Consider the following 21,771-nt stretch of genomic DNA (forward strand, 5'->3'; position numbering starts at 1 on the left):
GATGCCCATCATCGCTTTTTCTGGACTCCTTTGTCAAATTCTTTTTCTTGCTACTGGGAACAATCCACACGGAGGCCAATATGACTTTCAGTTGATATTAATGCACCAATCATTCCTCGGGCACATTCCTTTACGACGACTTCAACATCAATTTACTTTTCGACAATCGCAGAAAACAGGTCTCTTATACCGGAAGTTCATTCATTAGATGAAGAACTATTAAAATAGGTTTGCTAGTTTCGATTTAATAACCCATTTTATGAGGTTTTTGTCATTTTTAGATTAAGCACGAAAAAAGGGCCTCAGCGAAGTTGGTTTACCCCCCCTCCCCCCTTGGAGATAAAGTGTTAAAGCAATCATGTGACATTTATTTACTTTGTAATGACAATGTTTCCAGGACATCCTAGACGTGACCGTGGTAGCTGCCTGTGGGCCCCCTGGAGGTGGCAGGAACCCGACCACACCACGGCTACTCAAGCACTTCTGGTCAGTTGAGACTTTCTGAGGGTTGTTTGAAAAATGTGAGGCAGCATGGTGAAGTCACACACTCGTGAAAATAATGAAAGTGAAGAAACTGTGGCATTTTCCCGCAGGTTTGGGAATTTTAATCGAATTTTTGTTTTTTGGCTCAACACCTTTCAGGTTCATTAAAGAACACATTTTTGTGTGGATTTTACTGAAATAAGTTGATTAGAGGCACACAAAAATATAAATTTTCTCTTTCCACGGACATTCTAGCTAAGAAAATAATTAAACTTTGGCGCCTATTTTCTCACTAATTGTACCTCTGTAACCAGACAACTCCCACCTCCTTAATCACTAATATCTCGACTTGTATCCAAGATGAATGAATCTTTTTCATCAAAAGCTATACAAATAAACAAACTTTAAGGTAATACAAATAATTCCACATACCCAAAAATTGATGAATGCCTGATTCCACTGTGCCGTGACACTTATATTGAAACAGCTTGAGAATGGGGAAGGATGGAGGGATGGATGAATGGAGAGCGATAGAGAGAGGGAGGAGGGGACGATAAAGATATCTATAGAGAGAGAAGAGAGAGAGAAAGAGAGAGAGAGAATGAACCATAGTGAGAGAGAGAGAGCAACTGTATTTGTTCATATTCGTACCACATCATTTTTGTCGAGAAATTGCAACAATGAAGACTGATATTTTCTGCAAGATGTTCAAATGTTCTTAGTCCAGAGAGCAACATTTTTCTGGGAGAGAAAAAGCTTTCATTCTTTTTGCAATTGCTCTTATAATCTATTGCTTTTTTCAACATTTGGAATTTCAACTTTAACAAAATATTTCTATATTATTTGCAGCTGATGCCACTTTTTAAAAAAAAACTGCAAAAAAAAACTGCAAAAAAAAAACTGCAAAAAAAAAGAAATTAAAAATGTTCTGACTAGTACATGCAAACAGCTGGTTAACCCTATCCATACGTCGTGTTTTACTATCGTATCCATACAACGTGGAGAACTCTGTGCCATCACTTTTCAAAGAGGAAATTCACTCATTAATACGATCGGTACCCTGTGCATAGCAGTCTGTCAACTGATTTTTTTTAGAAATACTGAAAGTTTCAAAGAGATCTTCGTACTAGAAGTATTCTGAAATGTGAAGAATATAACCCGGGGGTACAAAATGACCCCAGGGCGTACGGATAGGGTTAATGATATGTATTTCTCTTTTTCTGCATAGAGAGTTTACTGTTGAGTATGAATTTGCGCTATACAGTGCTATCTATCTATCTATTATTATCATCTGTTCTCTCTGTGTCCCCACCCAGCTTGTTCACACTGCCACAGCCTTCCACCAAGTCTCTGCAGCACATCTACCAGGTGCAGCTGGGACGTTTCCTCCAGGACGGCGAGTTCATGCCGGAAGTGATGGACTGTCTCTTCCCCCTTGTGTCCGCCAGCATTGCCGTCTACTACCACATGTGTGTGGTGATGCTGCCCACTCCGACCAAGTCACATTACACTTTCAACATTCGGGATTTGTCAAAGGTATGGGCATTCATGACTTTCATTCTGCTTTGCAGAGAATGATAAGTTTGATGTGAATGATGAAATCTTCAAATTTCAGGGGTGAGGTGTGCTCGCAAAGTTAATGACCTCCTTTCTTAGGTTTCAATTTTCTGAGCTTGTATTTTCATATTAACTTTTAATTTGTCTACTAACGTATGTGTTTGCATTTTTTGTGAAAAGGGATGGGTGACTTGCTGTTTACTGAAGCACAGCTTTGGTGGTTTTCATTTTTTCCAATTCTATTTCAGGATAGTTTTGGTATTGTGATAACCCTCCCCCCTCCCCCTCCTCTCTCTTCCCTCTCCCCCTCTTCCCCTCCTCCCTCTCCCCCTCCTCCCTCTTCCCTCTTCCCCTCCTCCCTCTCCTCCCCCCTCCCCCTCCCCCCAACCCTCACCCATAATCATGTCATCATAAGGAGCCAAACTCCAAAATGTTGTGTAGTAAAGTAAATCATAATAGTACTTCAAAACTTCTCTGCAGCACATGTTCATCTGCACCCTCACAATGGAAACTGATCAACAGTTTTTATGACTGTAAAGCATTTAGAAATGGCCTTGATTCTTATGTGAGTCTTACTGTTGTAGTTTGTCTTCAATTTTCAGCCTATAGATGTCAGGTGAGCCTGTGCATTTTGTTTCATCCAACCTCAAGAGTTGAAACACAATTTTAGATGGAATTCACATGCCTTTTTCTTGATTGGTCTTTTTCCATTCATGTTTTCTTGTTTCATATGAGTTTTATAAAAGTGTCATATTCCAATTTCCTAAAATTTAAAGGCCTTTTGTTCAAAGATTTTAACTAAAATTTTATTAACATGTTTAGCTTTTCTATAATTCATTCATCCTTCATTAGCAGATAAGTTAATGATATGGTTCAAAATTACACTTTCATTTGAAAGTGCTTAGATTATTGCGGCAGTACATGTTTTTATTAATGACTCAGTACAGTAATACAGGGGCAACCTCATGAGTAGAAATGCATACCGACTTTTTTGTGTCGTTATTGAGATGATGATGATGATCGTCAAGTAAATATTTTTCAAGATTACCTTTTCTGACGATATCTGTGCACAAACTTTTCTTTCTCACTCCCTGCCAATGGTCAACAGGCATGTCTTTGATCTTTTTCTTTTTTTCTAATGCACTTGGAATTGCAAGATTGTTTAGATGTTAGTATTGGCAAATTGTTAAGTGATGCCTGAAGACTTCATTTTTTTTGTGACTGAATGCTGATCTTTCTATGGATGCTTCACCAATGACAAGAAATTGTTCACTGCTCTTGAGATGAACCAGTGTACTAAACTTTGCTTTCCACAAACTCTTTTTCGACCATGGTTTTTTTTTCTTATTTTTATATTATTGCATTTTGCTTGTTTTTTTGCAATAAGCATTTTTTAAAGTTCCTTCTCTGTGAATTCTCAAGTCTCAGATGTGTTAAAAGAATCACTTTTCTTTTTTGAGCAAGTTTGTCTGTTTATGAACCATAAAATGACTCTGCTTCTTTATGAAAAACAGCTCTAGATATAAAGCCAGGTAAAGGATTCATTACTTTGGTCTTATTGGCCAAGTAAAGATTTTTTTTTACCTCAACTCTTTTCAATTTTGTCTTGCATAATTTAGCTGGTTTTTCTAATTGCATGTTTTGTTTTCGCATCCTCTTTATCTTCTGCATGGTGAACAACTGCAGCATTTCGATGATCTGCTGTGCATGGAATTGTTACACTGTCTTTCCTTACACGCATGGCTGATTTGTTTCATCATACTATCTTGACATTGGTCAAAATTTGTACTTAGGGGCAAAGTTAGTGTTCTATAAGTATAATGTCTTCCAGCTTTTAGTCTGAGCATATGAAAGCAGTGAGAAAAGGATCCAGACTGGGTTGTGTAAGAGGTTCAGTACTTCGATTCTCCAATCTTCTCGACCTACTCTTTCTGTAGCCTATCTGTTCTTAAGCACTTGCATGGATAATTGTGGATTGAAAAGGAGGAGCTTGTGTGTGTGTGTCTATGTGCGTGTGTATGTGTGTGTGTGTGTGTGTGTGTGTCTATGTGTGTGTGTGTGTGTGTGGAGGGCGGGGAAGGGGAGATGTTGACTTTGCTAAGGCAGAACCTGTAGCTAATCAGTTTCTTTATTCATAATCAATCATTATAAAAAACATCCACTTTAAGATGCCACAAATATAAGCTCAAGAAACATAACACATTTGAAAGTCATTGACATTAACTTCATATAGTTATTGACTTTTGGCGGATTTCATGTAAAATACTATAAGTGTGTTAATTAAAACTTCTCATTGGAAAGAGCCTGATTCCCTACAGACTTTCTATTTATGATGTGTTTTGATAAAACAGGTTGCTTCTTCAATGTGCAGGTGATACAAGGTCTCCTGCAAGCCCATGACACAGTGGTGATGGGCAAAGACAACTGTGCACAGCTCTTTGCACACGAGACGACACGTGTGTTCCACGATCGACTGATCAACACAGAAGACAGACAGACCTTCTTCCAGATTCTCTCTGAAACATTGCATGATTATTTCAAGGTAGTATTTCCCCCATATTCACGAGGCTTGTGTTACTGAGTAAATAATTCTCTCTATCATGATCATGTGGTGTTAGTTTGAAGCACACAGACTACAGGGTTTCAGAGGATTAGAGGGAATACTAGCAGCCAAACACCTTACTTAGATTTTGAACTGTTTTTTCTTATCTTACATCAACATGTGCAACATTTGTATTCTTTAAAATCTTCTTTCTCAACTGAATTCTAGATATATTCTTTTTATACTCTTTGATTCTGTTGATGTAGATTAGCCTTCTAGACCGAAATGCTTATTTGACTCTTCTGGACACGGGACACATGCCTCAGCATCCAGAGTTGTAAAGCTATCGGTATAGACCCAGAAGTGCTCAGTGGTTTGGTTCATCCTGTAGGCTTAGGGTGCTAGGACTCAACAGGCCAAAAAGCCCAGTGTGTAAGAAGTCAAGGCTGTTTTTCAAAGAGGTGGCAATGCAAGCAGTCAGCAGACAGACTATCATTTTTGTCTTAGCTTTCAGAGAAACAAAATCTTTGAGCAGATATTCTCATTTTATACTATTGTGTCACTTAATGAAAATTAATTAATTTTTTTTCTCTTTCATGTTGAACTATTGGTCTTTGCTAAATGAAACTAGGTCAGTTGGTATCAGGCTGGATAATGGAATGGATTTCGCTGGTTCGAATCCCTAATGCGGCTTTCTGATTTAGAGTTGTTTTGTGGAGTTTTTAAGGCTTTCCACCCATTTGGCTCTGTCCTATTAGAGATTGATGTCAAATTCTGAGGTCCTGCTTGTTAAAGAACCTTACAATGTTGAGAGGGGCATTAACCCTATACCATACCACTAATAAATTTTCTCTGCCAAAATTGGTCTCATCAACCAAAGCGGAAGCCACAAGTCATTGTAACCTTTAATTGTTCAAATTCTTCTATTTCAATTGAGAAATATTCTCCGCTGCGGATGTATTGGTCATCATCAGACATTAATGGAGGAGCTATTATTATTTTCTCTCTCTCTCTCTCTTGCCCTTTTTAATTCCCAGTGGAGCACAGGCCATCAACAACATTACTCCAGCGAAGCCTGTCCTGAGCATCCTTTTCTAGCTGTTTCCATGATGTCCCCGCTTTTTCAATTTCCCCTTGTACCGCTCGTCTCCATGTCATCTTTGGTCTTCCCTTCTTACGTTTTCCGCTATTATTATTAACAATGACTAATTGATATCTTGCCTTTTTGGTTTCAGGTGCGTTGGACTCCACAGAAGCTGGTGGAGGAGTCTGTTGTGTTTGGAGATTTCTTTGACATGAACGATCACAGCAACCAGCAGCGAGTGTACCGCCCGCTGGCTGACCAGAGTAAACTTGTACGTGTGTTGGAGGAGTACAACATGAGGATGAGTGCCGGAGAACAGGTTTGTGAGAAGGAAAAGTTTTTTGGGCAATTGAAAATGTAATTTATGTATAGAAAGTATGTCAGGTGTAATTTATGTACTGAAAGTATGTCAAGCGAAATTTTTGCTTCCTACTGAAGAAGGCGATGCAGGTAAAGATATTGACAGCTTCTTGTTTATTTGTCTTTAAAGAAATTTAAACAAACAGATGATGGATTGATAGACTGCTTGAAAAATAGATTGATGTGGAGAGAGAAAACAGGTTGAAGAGGCAAACTGACCTGACAGACAAATAAATTGATGGATCTATGAAAGGATGAATTGTTAATGTATGTGCAAGAAATTTGGGAGGTGGGTAGGTTTCAGCGAGCTGATATGAGTAGAAATGTAATTAATTACCTTTTGGGCTACAACTTTTAACATGTCACAGGTCCTTGATCTGCCTGGGATCACAAAATAGCTGACTTGGGTCAGTCTTGGTCTTGACTCAGTTTGACTTTAAAACGTTTCCTCACATCTTTTTTATCTGGATAAAAAATTAAAAGTAATTATTCAAGGGTTTAAAGAGACCTTATGGAATGACTAAATCAAGTTCTTTTGTAAGATTTTTTAAGGGAATGTACAAATAATTTGTTCTGCTCTCTGCCTTTCTGTGGTAGCTCTTGTAAGCAGAACGCCATGTTATCTGTCCTGGATCTATTTGCTTGAAATACACATTCAGACTCTTGATACACTTTTTTTTCTGAGGAACTAGAGGCTTTAGTTGATGTAAATTATAAAAGTATTATAAGTGTAGATCATTTAGGAGGCAAGCTGCTCTAACCTTGCCTGTCAGGGCAAACCCAGGCTATGAGGGACAAAACCCCATTTTAATCTGACACAAAGAAGTTATATATAAAGATATAGCTCATGGCAGTGATGTCACACATCAGACATGGGGGCTGTCCCACCCTCATAGGCATGGCTGGGGCGCCCCCCATCTACATGACCAATCTGAGCCCACACCCTGCTCCCTTCGAGCTTTTGTATAAATAACACCACCCAGACCCCATATTTCAGTGCAAGATTGTAGATTTCCCCCTTAAACCACTGAGACGCCTCCACGTGAGTCTCAAAAAGTACTCACTCGTCTGTTGAACTGCGCATGTCTTGCCTTTGAGGTTCATGTCAGTGTCCCAGTGTGGGCACACACAGCCCCTGTTCGTTTACATATGGGATATCACTGCTCGAACTCTAGTACTAAATTTAACCTCTTTTAAGTCTGACAGGAACTCTCTGTATGTACCTTTGTAAACCTCTTTGTCTCTCACAGAAAGAACAGCTGGTTTTCTTCAAAGATGCCGTGGAGCATGTGGTGCGAGCTGCGCGAGTGTTCCGACAGCCGGGAGGTCACCTCATGCTGGTAGGTCCTGGGTACACAAGGATGTTGAGTTTATGGGCCTGTGTACATTGTCATCTCAAACACATTACATTTTGATACATCCTCTAGAGAGACTCTGTACCACCATCTGAAATCAATGTGATCTTTAAGTGCAGCCTGATAATTGAATTTTTATATATTGAAAATTTTGGGCTAACTTATGATATATTTTGGTTTGTGGCTTTTTTGTTGTACAAAAGTAGATTTTCATGAATACACAGTGCAGTGAACGTCTGTCTACTTTCTTTATCTAGTCTATTGAAACAGTTTTGTTAATAAATCGTCTTTCCTCCCCAATTTTACCCTCTGCATAATTTGTTAAAGAAAATGTTTTTAAAAACCCCAAAACTATTTGCTTGTTTCAGGTTGGACTTGATGGCACAGGTAAATCAACCATCATCCATTTGGCCAGTTTCATCGGCAACTGTGAGATGTTCCGCCTCAAGCTTCACAACCAGTATGGCATGGCTGAGTTCCGCGACGACCTCAAAGTTCTGTTTGTTAGGGCAGGGGTCAAGGGCATCCCAACAGTGTTCCTGCTGACGGATTCAGACATTGTTAAGGTGAGTGACGATGGAAATGGATTATGATGGATTGTCTTTGAAAAGGGCTTTTTTATATGGAGAGTGGTCGGTGTATATTACTTCTTAAAGAAATGTATGAATGTGGTAGGCTCATAATCTGTTCCAAGTGGGTGAAGCTGTTCATCTATTGTAGACATTCATGAATGGCAAGAGGTGAGGTTTTGGCATCAATTGGAGTTTATTGACACTTGCTCGTATGCTTGCATGCTCACAAAAGCACACAGAAACACTAACTCACATATCCCCCCCCCCACACACACTCACACACACAAACACACACTCTCATACACACAAACAAACATAATATGCACTTCTTTACTCTCACACACACACACACACACACACACACATACACACACGCGCACACACACACGCACACACACACACACACATACACACATACACAAACACTCACACACACACAAACACACAACAAATAACACATTAGTGAAATCTCTCCTTTTGTTGGAAGTGAAATGAAATAGACTAGATCAAGAAAGTAGACAGATGTCAGGTGCACTGTGGATTCATGAAAACCTACTTTTGTGCAACAAAAACGCCACAAATTTGTCTGCCCGTTCTCAGGAATCCTTTTTAGAGGATATCAACTGCATTCTCAACTCAGGAGAAGTGCCAGATTTGTTTGACAATGAGGAGCTTGACGGCATCACCATGGAGCTGAAGTCTGCTGCCAGTGAGGCAGGTGTGCCGGACACACGTGCGTCCGTGTACGGATTCTTCATCCAGCGGATTAGGCAGAAGCTTCATGTAGTGCTTACTATGAGTCCTGCTGGTAAGTGTATCCCTCCCCCTAGCCCCCTCTTCCCTCCTCTTCCCTTCTCTCCCCTCCTCTCCCCCCTCTTCTCTCCTTTCTCCCCCTCTCCCCTCCTCTTCCCCTCTCTCCCCTCCTCTCCTCCCTCTTCTCTCCTTTCTCCCCTCTTCCCCCCCTCTTCCCACCTCTTCCCACCTCTTCTACCCTTCTGTATGTGGGGTTGGGAATAATAACCAGACTGGTTGACGGATAATGAGAAGGAACCACACTTAAAAGATTCTGGGTTGTTGTTCCTTGTCCTTCAACCTTTTTCTTTTCTTTTTTGTGAAGCTTTTAATGGATACAAAGATTCCTGATTTTGAAATGGCCTATTTTAGAATAAGGGATGTCGAGTAAAAATGTTTTACATTATTTTTGCAATGTACAGGAGGACTAACAAAGCACCCACTCCTTTGTGATGTGGAACATCTGTAGTTTATTATAGTTGTCTTGTTGTTGCATGTTCGTGGTGCATTAAGTATGCCTTATACTTATACTTGTGAGGTAGTATTTTTTCTCTCTCCCTTTCTGAAATATTTTATCTCTTTTGAGAACTTTGGAAGTGACAGGCGCCAGTGAAAGGAGTTTTTGCTATGTGAATAACTTCACCATTCCCCCCCCCCCCCAATAGGGCCTTAAATCCCAGTTTTAAAAAATCAAGTTAAATATTTATTTGTTTAAAGTTTTAAATTCAGGCTTTTGGTTTATTATGAGATTCATAACATGCCTGTTTGTTGAGATAATAGACCATTGTTTGGAATATTGTCTTTTCATCATAACTAAATGGAATAGGAAATTTCAGTCATTTTTCAGGTTTGTCATAGGTGTTTTTCCCCTGTGACCTGCCTGATATATTTGCAATGTCTTCTTTTATTGATCCATGGCCACTGCAATCAGGAAATGTATTTTTTAAAAGAAAGAACACTTTGTGTTTTAATGTGTTTGCGACAATCACATCTTTTCAGGGGATATATTTCGGCAACGATGCCGCATGAACCCAGCTCTAATCAACTGCTGCACCATTGACTGGTTTGATGAGTGGACAGATGAGGCTATGCTGAGCGTGGCCGAAGTTTTCTTTGCTGATGTGGAGTTCATAGCAGATGAGGCTCGCTATGATAAGGAAGTGAGTATATCCAGTAGAGACGGGTATGAGAGTGGTAGAGATACTTGATTACAGCAATAGCACGGCATGGCTTTCTCTGACAAATTTCACCTAGCGGTTTCATGACGGCTTTTCAAGGGTGTATTTGTCAAGCCAAGATGCACCCATTATGGTCCCTCCATTTCTAATGCCCCCCGAAAAGACTAGACTTACTAAAATGCTTGACAAAGAAAGATGCAGAAGGTCATTTTTGCCATCGTCCATCAAAATGCTTCCATCTCAACCATCTTGTATAAGTATTCTTACGACCTTAGAGCCTGCATCAGAATAACATTGAGTGTGTATTTTGCTTCAGATTATTATTGTTTATATTGCTGCTCATTTATATTGTGCATGTGATTGTAAGCCTGCGTGTGTTTGTATATGTGTGTGTGTGTGTGTGTGTATGTGTGTTTGTGTGTGTGTGTTTGTGTGTGTGTCTGTGTGTGTTTGTACACGTGGTGAAACACCAAACCAAAGTGCCAGTATCTGGACAATAAAGATGTATCTTATCTTATCTATCTATGCTTCTTCTTAAAGCACTGTGAGACTACTACTGTATCTTGGGCACAAATGCTCAAACTTTGTTAAACAGTTTTCTTACTAGTCATTTTTTTTTTCTTGCTTACTCAGCAACTTTCAAACAAGTCCGTTTTCTCAATCAGGCTCTGAAAGACAAGGTGGCTCAGATCTGTGTGGACATTCACAAGAGCATTGCTTCCATGAGTGTGCGGTTCTGGGAGGAAGCCCGCAGACGCTACTACTCCACTCCTAGCTCTTACATGGAACTTATCAAGCTGTATTCCAAGATGCTAAAGGACAATAAACGAGAGTTTATGAGCAACAGGTAATCACCTGCTTCAAAATCAGAGAAATATATAAGTACTCCTTTATCCCATCTTCTGTCAGATTATCGTTATGCGTGAATGTTATGAGTGCATTTCTGTAAGGATACATAATTCTGAAGGTTGATGTTCAGGCATATTCACCCAAAATTTTCCTTGTGGATTAATTAAGTTTAACTGATCGTATCTCATCTTATCTTGTCTTATGCCTAAGGTACTGCAAAGTGCACCAATGCCTTTTTAGTATCGTATTATCTCTCTTTTACTGAATCATATTCAGAATTAGTTGATACCTCAAAGGATGAACATGCTTATATACTCTCCTCTCTTTTATGCTCAAGGTCAATGCGTGTATTGTACATATGACACAGACATGTATGGCCAAGTCATTCTTATACTGGTTTGTTCCAATTATTGTTCTTTGCTACATTTCAGGGACCGGCTCCAGAATGGTTTGACCACTCTGTCCAATGCATACTCTATGGTTGGAGTTATGCAAGATGAGCTTCGAAGCCTGGGTCCTATCATTGTGCAGAAGACGAAGGTATGTTCATTTTTTTAAAAAGTAGGACATGGATTTTTACAGCTGTGACTGGTTTGTGTGTCAGTTGATGTGGAGGTACAACTGTAAGTATTAACGTTCTGTTTTTGCCTGTTCCAGGACACAGAGCTATTGCTGAAGCAGCTGGAGGAAGACCAGCAAGCTGTGGAGGAAGTACAGGAGATTGTCTCTCAAGAGGAAGCCATCATGGCCAAAGAAACTCAAATTGTGCAGGACTATGCTGATGTAAGTTTCGTTCTCCTAGTTTCATTTGTACCCCCCCCCCCCCCCCCTTTCCCCTCTCAGCATATTTGTTTCCGAAGAAAATTGAATGTACATTCCTCGAACCTCAATACTTAAAACATCAAATCTCTACATACATAAATAACCCATTTTCTTACCATAACAATGTAGTGTCATTTGCTTCTCGGATAGCACAGTGCTTTTTAAAAACTCAGACTCTTTTATTTGTACTTTCCACAGATTTTTCAAATTGTGGATTTGAGGATAAATTTAGAATTTTGCTGAAGCAGAGGGCCTAATCAATCTCTTTGTCTCTGACTTTTAGCAGATAATCTGTATTGTGTACGTGAAGAACATCTGCAATCTGTTGTCCTTATCTGAGAAGAATAATCCGTCCCACCTACCCTAGAGATAGGTTTGGGAAAACTCAGAGAAACAAACTAATATTATCCAGGCTTGCCTTCCCTGCATGAACTCAGGAATATTATTTTTTTTAAATTGTACTTCACATACGCAAATCAGTTGCATGTCTTAAAATCTAACGTTTTGCTCCTCTTGTATCTTTCAGGAGTGTGAAAGTGATCTGGCCTCTGTTTTGCCAGTTTTGCAAGCAGCTATAGCATCTTTGGAGACTTTGGATAAAGCCTCAATATCTGAAATTAGGTAATGCTCCATTTTTGTACTAATCACTTCTCGAATTGGTTTATATATTTATTGACATCTTTCAATTACAGTTGATCCCCTAGGCAACTGACTTCATGAAAATTGAAAAATGAAGCTACTAAGAAGGAACACATGATGCAACATGTTGGCAAGAGTCACTGGTTTGGTGTGGTCAAGTTCCTCAATTATTTCTCTTTTCTCTTGAAACTTAAAAATAAAACCAACTTAGTGTATATCTAGGCCTACTTTGTTTTTAAAAAAATACTTTTCCCCAAAAAACAACCCCGCACAACTCTCCTTGATGCTTGGTGTTGAAACAGAATAAGAATGAAGATAATATCTGAAGGAGCTAGGAAATATTTTCAACAAAAGAGTTAAATAGACATGAAAGAGTAGGAAGGAAAACATTTTTAGCCTAGAGAGGAATAGCAGGTAATCCTAACAAGTAGAGGATTTGAAATAGAAGAAAGAAAAAATAAAGAGAGTTTGAGAGAGAGAGATGGGGGTTTGAGAAAAACAGAGAGAGAGGTAGAGAGAGAGAGGTAGAGAGAGAGAGTTTGACAGAGAGAGAGAGAGACAGAAAGAGAGAGGGAGAGAGAGAGAGAAAGAAAAAGAAAGAAAGAGTAACAGGGAGATCGAGAGAGAGTGAGATCGAGAGAGAGAGAGATCGAGAGAGATAGAGAGAGAGAGAGACAGAGAGAGAGAAAGAGACAGAGAGAGGTGGATGGATGGACAAACTGACACATGTAAAAAATTTCTTTGTTGCTTTGATGTAGTTGTAGAAAAACTGTCCAATGATAAAAGATTTGTCCATTTCCAGGAAGCATTTCTTTTAATGAGAGTTTGCTTTACCAATTTACTATAAATATCGTGTTGTTGTCTAGTGGTAAGTAGTGCTGTGTGATTTTGAGTTTTTTAAAAAATCTTCGAAGCACGATGTCGCTATTCGTGCTATTCGAATACCGTGTGTTAATAATTATTTTAATTATACCTGTACATGTAGGCCTAAGGCGAGACCAAATGCGGGGAGTCTATCAGCAGCATTTTTTACTGAATATTCACTATTCACAGTCATAGCACTTTTCATCCAATGATTCTCAGGGGTTTATATATATATGATTATTATAATTATTGCTTATTTTATGTTCACATGGTTGTGTCACTCTAAAAAGTTCCCTAGGTCAGAAAAAAAAAACTGAACTGGAATACTTTTGTGTTCTCTCAGGGTGTACACCAAACCACCACAGCTGGTTGCCACGGTGATCGCTGCTGTTTGCGTCCTGTTCCAAAAGAAGCCAGACTGGTCCTCGGGCAAACTGTTTCTGGGTGACCCACAGTTTCTGAAAATGCTCCTCAACTTTGACCGCAACAACCAGCCAGACAAGGTACGGCAATAGGGGTTATAAACGGCAATAGGAGTTATAATCACAGTGATAGAGTGAAAACATGCTAGGAATGTCTTGTTGCCCTATCATCATCCAGTGCCAGATCTGCGACAGAAATCGGCGATCATGGTTCTCCATTCATTCCTTTGCTCGGATGCTCTCAAAAAAGCTTTGTTTCCCTGATCTGTCCCTGTTACCCTTTTGTTTAGGTTCCCTAAGTGTGTTGTTCTGGGCCTACTCCTGCCTCGTTTGCCTTCAATTTTGTCAGTGAGAGCTACATGTTCAAGACCCTTATGTCTATTCAGGTGTCCCAAAAACTGCATTTGTCGTTTCCTGTATATCCATGTTAAATCCAAGCTCATCCAAGGGCAAATAGAAATACTGTCTCGACTGTTCTAGATAGCCATTCCTTGTTGAGGAGGAAAGTGGTTGTCTTAGTCAGATGGATGTCTTGGACAGTATCATTACAATATAAAAGAGAATGCAAGAGGGAAGCAGGAAGTGGTCATCTGCACAGGTGACTGTCTTGGACATGTGGCCGTTACAGCATTATCTAATGAATGTCATGAAGTCAAAACTTTTAAATTTATGTTCTTTTTTAAATGGGTTGTTGTAATAGATATTGTCTTCAGCCTGCCTCTGTCATTTTCATGTTTGGTAATGGATTGTGGTAGTGTCAGTAATGGTAAAGCCATCTCCTAATGTTGCACAGAGTTTAGAAGCTAGACTTGAGTGCTGAGCGACTGATATATAGTATGAGACCAATATCCAGACTGTTATTTTCAATATTGTCTCCTGCTTCTGCAAAGATAAAAAGTCTTGAGGTCTTGGATAGACCTTAGTGCTCTGTAGCCATCCTAAAGAGAGAAGACAATTGAATATTTGGGGATCCAGTGGCTAAGTGAGCTGTGAGTTCAGACTCAAAGTAATGTCAAGCAACTGTCGGTGACACAGCAGGGCTTAGATGGGTGGTCACTGGGGTGTGTCCTTGAGCAAGACACGACAACCCTAGCTCGAAAAACGGGGTGCTGCACAGTGGTGAGCAGCAATGGCATGTTTGTGAAATTGTTCTGTATTGGTGTAATATTGTGTATTTATGTATGTATTTGTATGCATTTTAAATTATGTTTGTATTTATGTTTGCCATTGTAACCCAAATTTCCACATAGGAATGAGTGAAATGTAATTAATTTATCTTAATTTATTGATCTATTTATGTATTGAACTTTCACGACAGGTTTATACAAGGCTCAAAAAGTACACCAAGGATCCAAACTTCAACCCTGAAGCTGTAGGCAAAGTGTCTCTGGCCTGCAAATGCATCTGCAGTTGGGTATTGGCCATAGACAACTATAACACAGTTTACAAGGTGTGTGGCGTGCCAGCTTTGTGCTGTATCATATTCCTGATATATATTATACTTCTCGCAGTATAGGATTTATATGTTTATGCTTAGCATGGTTATTCTTTGTTGCTGGGATTGGAGAAGGTGGTAAGGGACAGGCAAGTGTGGTGTTGACCGCTCTCTGCCCTATGTACCCGATATTATAGGGAGAGAGTCACTTGTAAATATTTAAATCCTTGTTGGATGGTGGGAAAATTTACAATTGCAACAAGAATGAGGCTGGCCTCACCTTGTGTATTCTTCTCCGCAGTGAGGGGTGGGGGTTGGGGGGGGGGGGGTGGTGTGGAAGCTCAATATATAGGCCTAAGTTCAAGGTTTATTTGCTATACACATAAGTATTTGAAACTCATTTTAATTTATGGTTAATTTATTTAATCACCAATTTAAGTAAGTTTAGGCCCATTAAATTTTTAAAAAAAGAAAAAAGTGCATAAATTGAAGCCAAACTAAAGATCCTTCCTTTGTGTCCTTTCAAAATGTGGCATTAAGTTCTTATATATAAGTACATTTTAAAAGAATAGATTTAATTAAACAAACATTTTTTATAATGATGGGAGTTTGAGAGCTAAGTAACAAACAATACACCTTTTTCCATTAAGCATATCTTTTAAAATATGTCACTTCCCTTATCAATATCTTTTTCTCTTTTTCATTTTATATTCATCTCTCTCTCTCTCTCTCTCTCTCTCTCTCTCTCTCTCCCCCCCCCCTCTCTCTCTCTCTCTCTCTCTCTCTCTCTCTCTCTCTCTCTCTTTCTCTCTCTCTCTCTCTTTCTCTCTCTCTCTTTCTCTCTCCTTCTATCTTTTTTTCCCCATTCTTTAATTACATTTCTCCCTATTTCAGTCTTATAATGTATGTCCACTTTCTATTGATTAGATGGTCAAGCCAAAGCAGAGACGGGTGCAAGACGCCAAAGAAGCACTGAAACTGGCCCAGGATAGTTTAGCTAAGAAGCAAGCTAGTCTGAGGAAGGTAAGACAGTACCCTATTAGATTGTAATATACACCCTCAGATAGTCCATAACAAAAAGACTCATTCAGGCTTCTTCTAAAGATATGCATGTTTGAATGTTTGCGAACACTTGTCTTTTTTTTTCATAACATAATATATCTAGCAGGCATAATAATTATTACTTGCTTCATGAGTGGAACAAGGACTGAACTCAGAATTTCTTGAATTGATCTCAGATCCAAACTCATCTGGAGCTGATCCAAAAGCAGTACCAGGACAGCGTGAACCAGAAAGAGGCACTCATTGAGAGGCAGCATGTCACAGGTCTGCGTCTCCAGAGAGCCGGGGTTCTCATCAGTGCCCTTGCTGATGAAGAGGTAAGTCATTTGCGTTGACTACTTTTTGTTTTTGAACTTAAAAAAAACATTTGTAGGGTTTTTTTTGGTTTTGGAGGGGATTACAGTGCCTGGGATAAAGGGACACTTAGAAATTGCTTTGCTCTATAATTTCTGTACTAACTATCCCTTTTTGCCATATTTTGAGAAAAGGGCTTGGGAATTTTCTGGCCACCACATTCGAAAAGTAATATCTTCCATAACTCTTTATCTCCGACAAGCCGCTCCCATCAACTCGCGGTCGGAACTGCTGTGCCTGTGAGCGGCTGACAGCGGCTCGGGCACATTCCTTTACCACGACTTCGACATCAATTTATTTTTCGGCAATTTTAGGTTTGCTAGTTTCGATTTAATGACCCATTTAATGACGTTTTTTTATCATTTTTAGATTTAGTACCAAAAAAGGGCCCCAGCGTAGTGGGTTTACCCCCCTCGGAGATAGAGAGTTAATTCTCTTCATAAAAGCGATGATGTTTTGAAATTTTTTTTAACTCTTTATCTCCGAGAGGGGTAAACCCACTATGCTGGGTCCCTCATGTGGTACAAAATCTTAAAGTGACATATACGGCACTAAATTGGTCATTAAATCTAAAGAAGTGAAGCTATAGTGAAGCTATTTTGATCGTTCTTCATCTTATGAGTTAAGTCGCTGTAAAAGAGACCTGTTACCGAAAAATAGTTTGACATCAAACTGAGACTGTTGGCGCAATTTCCAAGAATAAATTTGCTGTATTTATGTCATTTATTAATATCAATATGCCAGTTATGCCTCTGAATTATCAAGGACTTCCTGGTGTCAATATCTGTCTATCAAATGTGACTGTGTAATAATCTGAAAACTCTTGATATACCTATGCGGGGATTCTTAACTTGATAGGAGTATTTTCATATCCCTTATTTCAGCAACAGTATTCATTTTTTTATGAATGTAATGGGTACACAGTTTAATTTCTGTATATTGTAACATATTTCCATACTGCTCTCAACCAGTCACTGTACTTTCTTCTCGTTCTAACTTTCTTTGATGTAACAGTGCCTCTTCTATTTGAACCCACATAGGGCTCTTTCTCCTCCTTACCATGTCCTGTCTATCTTTCACTAGGTCCGATGGTCACAGTCTGTCAAGTTTCTGGACATGAAACTGGAGGGAATCGTTGGAGACACATTGGTAGGGGCAGCGTCTGTTGCCTATCTGGGTGCATTCACTGCCCATTATCGCCACCTCCTGCTAGATACCTGGGTCAGCATGTGCAAAGATACGGAAGTGCCCGTTTCGAAAGACTTTGACCTCATCCGCAGTATGGTGGATGCTAATCAGGTGATTTGACATTGGTGTTTGTTCTATTGTAAATCCATTGTAAAAACATTTTGCTTTTTCGTAGGTTACTGTTTCAAATCTTTAAGAAAATCTAGGTTGTTAAAAACACTTTTTATTGATTTCTACCACTTTCTGTTGGATATGAATTTTTAGTATGGCAGTCCTGCCTTTTGAATAATCGTCTACTGGTATCTGTTGACAGGAGGGTAAAGGTATCTTTTTAATGCTTATTTTGCTTTTCTTATTGCAATGAAAAGCAGTAGAGTTGCATGAAAGGCAAATTTTGTTTGGTTTGAATTTTGCTATAAGAAAAGCAATCAGATGACACTTAAGTACAATTTTTTACTGGTGAAATCCAATAGACAAAAATGCTTCCAATGTTTGAGATTATTTGTTGAAAGAAAGTCAGAAAAGACTTATGCCTGGGTGCTGACTCATCAACACTTCCAAATAGAGAAAAGACAACAATGATGCATTTAGAGATTTGGAAAGATTTCATCCTTTCAAGCACAATATTTCAGATCTTATTTTATCAAATTTGCTCAGAGTATTTGGCACAGTACTTTAGAATAATGCTTATGTAAGGTCTAGAGAAAATGCTACTTTCAGAAATTGAGTCTTTTTCTGAATTCAGCGACTTTTTTTTCAATAATGAATTAGTGTTAAAGTATCTCAGGCAACAAATTTTTTCTGACAAATTTTGATAGAATTGCTGGTTATGTATCTGTGTTTACATAATAAAGGACAATAATGTGAAATGCCGACACCATTCTGAAATGAGATTTTATCTATAAAAATGTGTTTTCCATATTTTTAGGTCATGAAATGGCACAACAATGGACTCCCACGTGACAAACTGTCTACGGAAAATGCTACTTTTGTCAGTCGTGCTCGGAAATGGCCACTTTTTATTGATCCTCAGGGTCAGGCTGGCAGGTAATCTTGGATGTTGTTATTGTTGTTGTTGTTATCGATCCAGCAACAGCTGGGCTCTCGCCCTTCTGTCCAATTTCATGTAGTGATAAGTGCAGGTTTGCTGCTGTTGCTGTAATGTTCCATAGAGTGTGTTGTCAATGTTAAGTCTCGGAGGGAGAAGGGTAGTAATGTTGGATCTGATCAACTGTTTTGCCATGTTGAAAATTGTCTTGTTGTGTGGTTGTACCTGGCTTAACTTTTCCTATGATTTTTTAGCAGTTCTAGATCTAGTGAATATGAATGACCATTCAACGAGTTTGTAAATATGTGGTAGGATTTGTTTTTGTTTCAATGACAAATGTTGCTTTTGTTTGAGCATTGGCTACCCCTGAGCCTTAGCAGGGTGTATAGATGAAGATTTGCAATTCAAAAACTTTTGTGTGGCATCATGGTGAAATCAAAATATTGAAATCAAAGAAACCAATTTTTTTTTCTTCCTTTTATTTATTTTTCTTGGAAGGAGGGGGAGGGTGGGTTCTCTGCACCTTTTTATGTCCTCTGAAAATCATATTTCTGTGTGGATTTTACTGAAAAACATTGACCAAAGGCTAAAAAAATGTAAGCTTGTTGTTTCCAAGGACACTCAGGCTTTGGAAATCACCGATCTTTGGCAGCTATTTTCTCGCTAATTTGGACGAGCGCCTGTGTATGCCACACAATGATACGTTATTTTACACAGTCTGGTCTTAACGCAATGAGCTTTGTCTTTGTTCAGATGGATTCGTGAGAAGGAAGGCAGTAAACTGAAGACAGTGCTGGCGGTGGACACCAATTTGATGCGCACAATTGAGACTGCTATCAAAGTTGGTGATGCAGTCCTGCTCAAGGTGACTCTTGTTTTCTACTGAAGTGACTTTGAAATGATACATTATGCTGCAAGTTGAAGTAAGAGAAGGATCCAAAAGTCCAAACGTATTTTCGAAACCTTTCATACTGTGGAGACAATATTAACAGTCTAATAGGTAGTATTTTGGGCCAGCAGTCATAGGATCAGGGGCTTTATTCTCGTGTTTAATGACTATGACATTGGACTTTTTCTTATTTGCCTTAATTCATCCCTCTATAAATGATTGCATCACCATTGACAGAGAAGGAAAAAAGTCGGAATTTAGCAATACTGGCCTGACAGTCAGCAGTATGATATCCCCCCCCCCCCGCGGGGATTATGACATGGTTGAAATGAAAAGAACCAGCCAGTGGAATAAATACTGTGAATTTTTTTTTTTTTTTAATGTAGGTGTTTTTAGGTTCACATTGACACAATTTAGATAATTTGGGAGGCTGACTTTGACCTGGCCTGTCTGTGTCAACCCAGGCTGAGAAGGATACAACATCCAGCAGAAATATTAATAAACTCTATATAAAAATGTTCCCCACATGGGAATTGAACTCAAGTTTTCTGCCTCGGACGGCAAAGTGACTCAACAACAGCTACTGCACCACAGATGCACAGTGTGAAGTTAACACTTGTCCTGGACTTGTCGTTGGTATCCTTTCCCATCAGCGCTCAGTTTCAAGTGCACAAGATCAGTGCATCAGACCTCTGTGTTTTTTCCATTGCAAGCATCAAGATCAGTTTCTCAAAGTTCTGTATTAGCAAGCTCTATCTACCAGACTCCATGTTTTAAGTATGGTAAAAATGACGTAATACAAAAAAGGGGATTGTATACCTATGTGAAGTCTCTTGACATTTTCGTGGTAAATCAAGCATATTTTTGCAAATTGTATGATTTTGTGATTCACAATTAACTCATGTGTAATTCACAAGACTAGAATACCTATTTATATTTAATGAGCACTAAAATAAGTTGGATATTTGTCTTTTGTGAAAATGTTGAGTCCTTTTTGTTACACAGGATCTAGGTGAAGAGCTGGATCCAGCGCTGAGACCTGTGCTCTTACATGAAACTATCAGGAAAGGTGGACAAATGGTGATGAAGATTGGAGATGTGGAAATAGAATATAACCAGAACTTTAGGTGAGCTACGAAGTGGAAATAGAATATACCCAAAACTTTAGGTGAGCCGTGAAGTGGAAATAGAATATAACCAGAACTTTAGGTGAGCCATGAAGTGGAAATAGAATATAACCAGAACTTTAGGTGAGCCATAAAGACTGTGATGACCAAGATTTATTGTTGTTGTTGTCTGTCCAGAAGCTACACCCCCTTAGACACTCAGTTGTTAATGGTTAATGTACTAAGGTGCACTGCGGTCCATTACATTAAATCGTGAGTTTATCTGTTACACCTGTTTTCAACAGCCCCAGTTGAGTCACAGGGCCTTCCTTATTCCATCCTTCTATGCAGAGATAAAACCACCATGAATGCAATAATTATGATTTGTTGTTTTTAGAGAGATACGTCGATAATACCATTGCAACTTAATTAGAACATTTGAGAAATAAGATTGTATCGAACATAAAGTAGAAAAAGGGCAAGGATAAAACGATTGCTAAGCCATCTTCAAGGTAGGCAGGCTGGTATGCAGACATTAGGGATGCAGTTGAATGCAGAAAATAGGCCATCTTTTGCCGAAAACTGGAGTAAATGGGCCATGCTCAGCTTAAGATGTGGAGAACTCTTAAGTCATGAACTGAGTATTTCTCAACCCTTCCTGAATTTGAGTAGCTTTAGGCACTCCTTGTTACCCCGTAACTTTCAGTCTGTTTTGTTCATGTGTTAATAATTATTTCTCGACTAGTGTATGTTTTCTATTCACAGGCAACAAATGCTTGGGGATTTATGATTACGCTCTGTTCCACTGCTTGCAGAAGACATGAGTGCTATTCTCATGTGAAAAAAGTTGTTTGATTGAATATTTCCTGTTTACTGGGATCTTGTATTGTATCTCACTTAGCCTGGATTAGCTCTGATACGAAAGTTTAAAGCATCCAACATATTATCTAAACAGTGTCAATTGGGGTGTAAAACTTTACAATGTTACAAATTGTTCACAGGCTGTACCTGTCCACATCCTTGGCCAATCCTCATTACCTGCCGAGCATTTACCTGCAAGTGAACATCATCAACTTCACAGTCACGTTTGACGGGCTGCAAGAACAGTTGCTGTCTGCTGTGGTCCATCAGGTGGGGAAAATACCTTGCTGTGTGTGTGTGTGTGTGTGG

At 39.1% G+C, this 21,771-nt stretch overlaps 1 protein-coding gene across 1 annotated transcript in view; it reads left to right on the top strand.

The window, feature by feature from the left end:
• LOC101854913 (dynein heavy chain 6, axonemal) overlaps positions 1-21,771 on the top strand; it is a gene marked incomplete in the record, with an annotated part of 110,656 nt that overhangs the window by 57,803 nt on the left and 31,082 nt on the right. Inside the window, 20 exon segments of the mRNA XM_035969378.1 lie at positions 1,800-2,019; positions 4,412-4,582; positions 5,818-5,985; positions 7,277-7,366; positions 7,750-7,947; positions 8,554-8,761; positions 9,745-9,905; positions 10,589-10,770; positions 11,204-11,312; positions 11,430-11,555; positions 12,121-12,215; positions 13,441-13,600; positions 14,838-14,969; positions 15,882-15,977; positions 16,193-16,333; positions 17,454-17,669; positions 18,487-18,605; positions 19,360-19,471; positions 20,501-20,622; positions 21,603-21,732. Of these exon segments, the coding sequence (XP_035825271.1) occupies positions 1,800-2,019; positions 4,412-4,582; positions 5,818-5,985; positions 7,277-7,366; positions 7,750-7,947; positions 8,554-8,761; positions 9,745-9,905; positions 10,589-10,770; positions 11,204-11,312; positions 11,430-11,555; positions 12,121-12,215; positions 13,441-13,600; positions 14,838-14,969; positions 15,882-15,977; positions 16,193-16,333; positions 17,454-17,669; positions 18,487-18,605; positions 19,360-19,471; positions 20,501-20,622; positions 21,603-21,732 (2,956 nt within the window).

The sequence above is a fragment of the Aplysia californica genome, unplaced genomic scaffold (genome assembly GCF_000002075.1).
Source record: "Aplysia californica isolate F4 #8 unplaced genomic scaffold, AplCal3.0 scaffold00007, whole genome shotgun sequence".
In the NCBI taxonomy this organism is placed as follows: Eukaryota; Metazoa; Mollusca; class Gastropoda; order Aplysiida; family Aplysiidae; genus Aplysia; species Aplysia californica.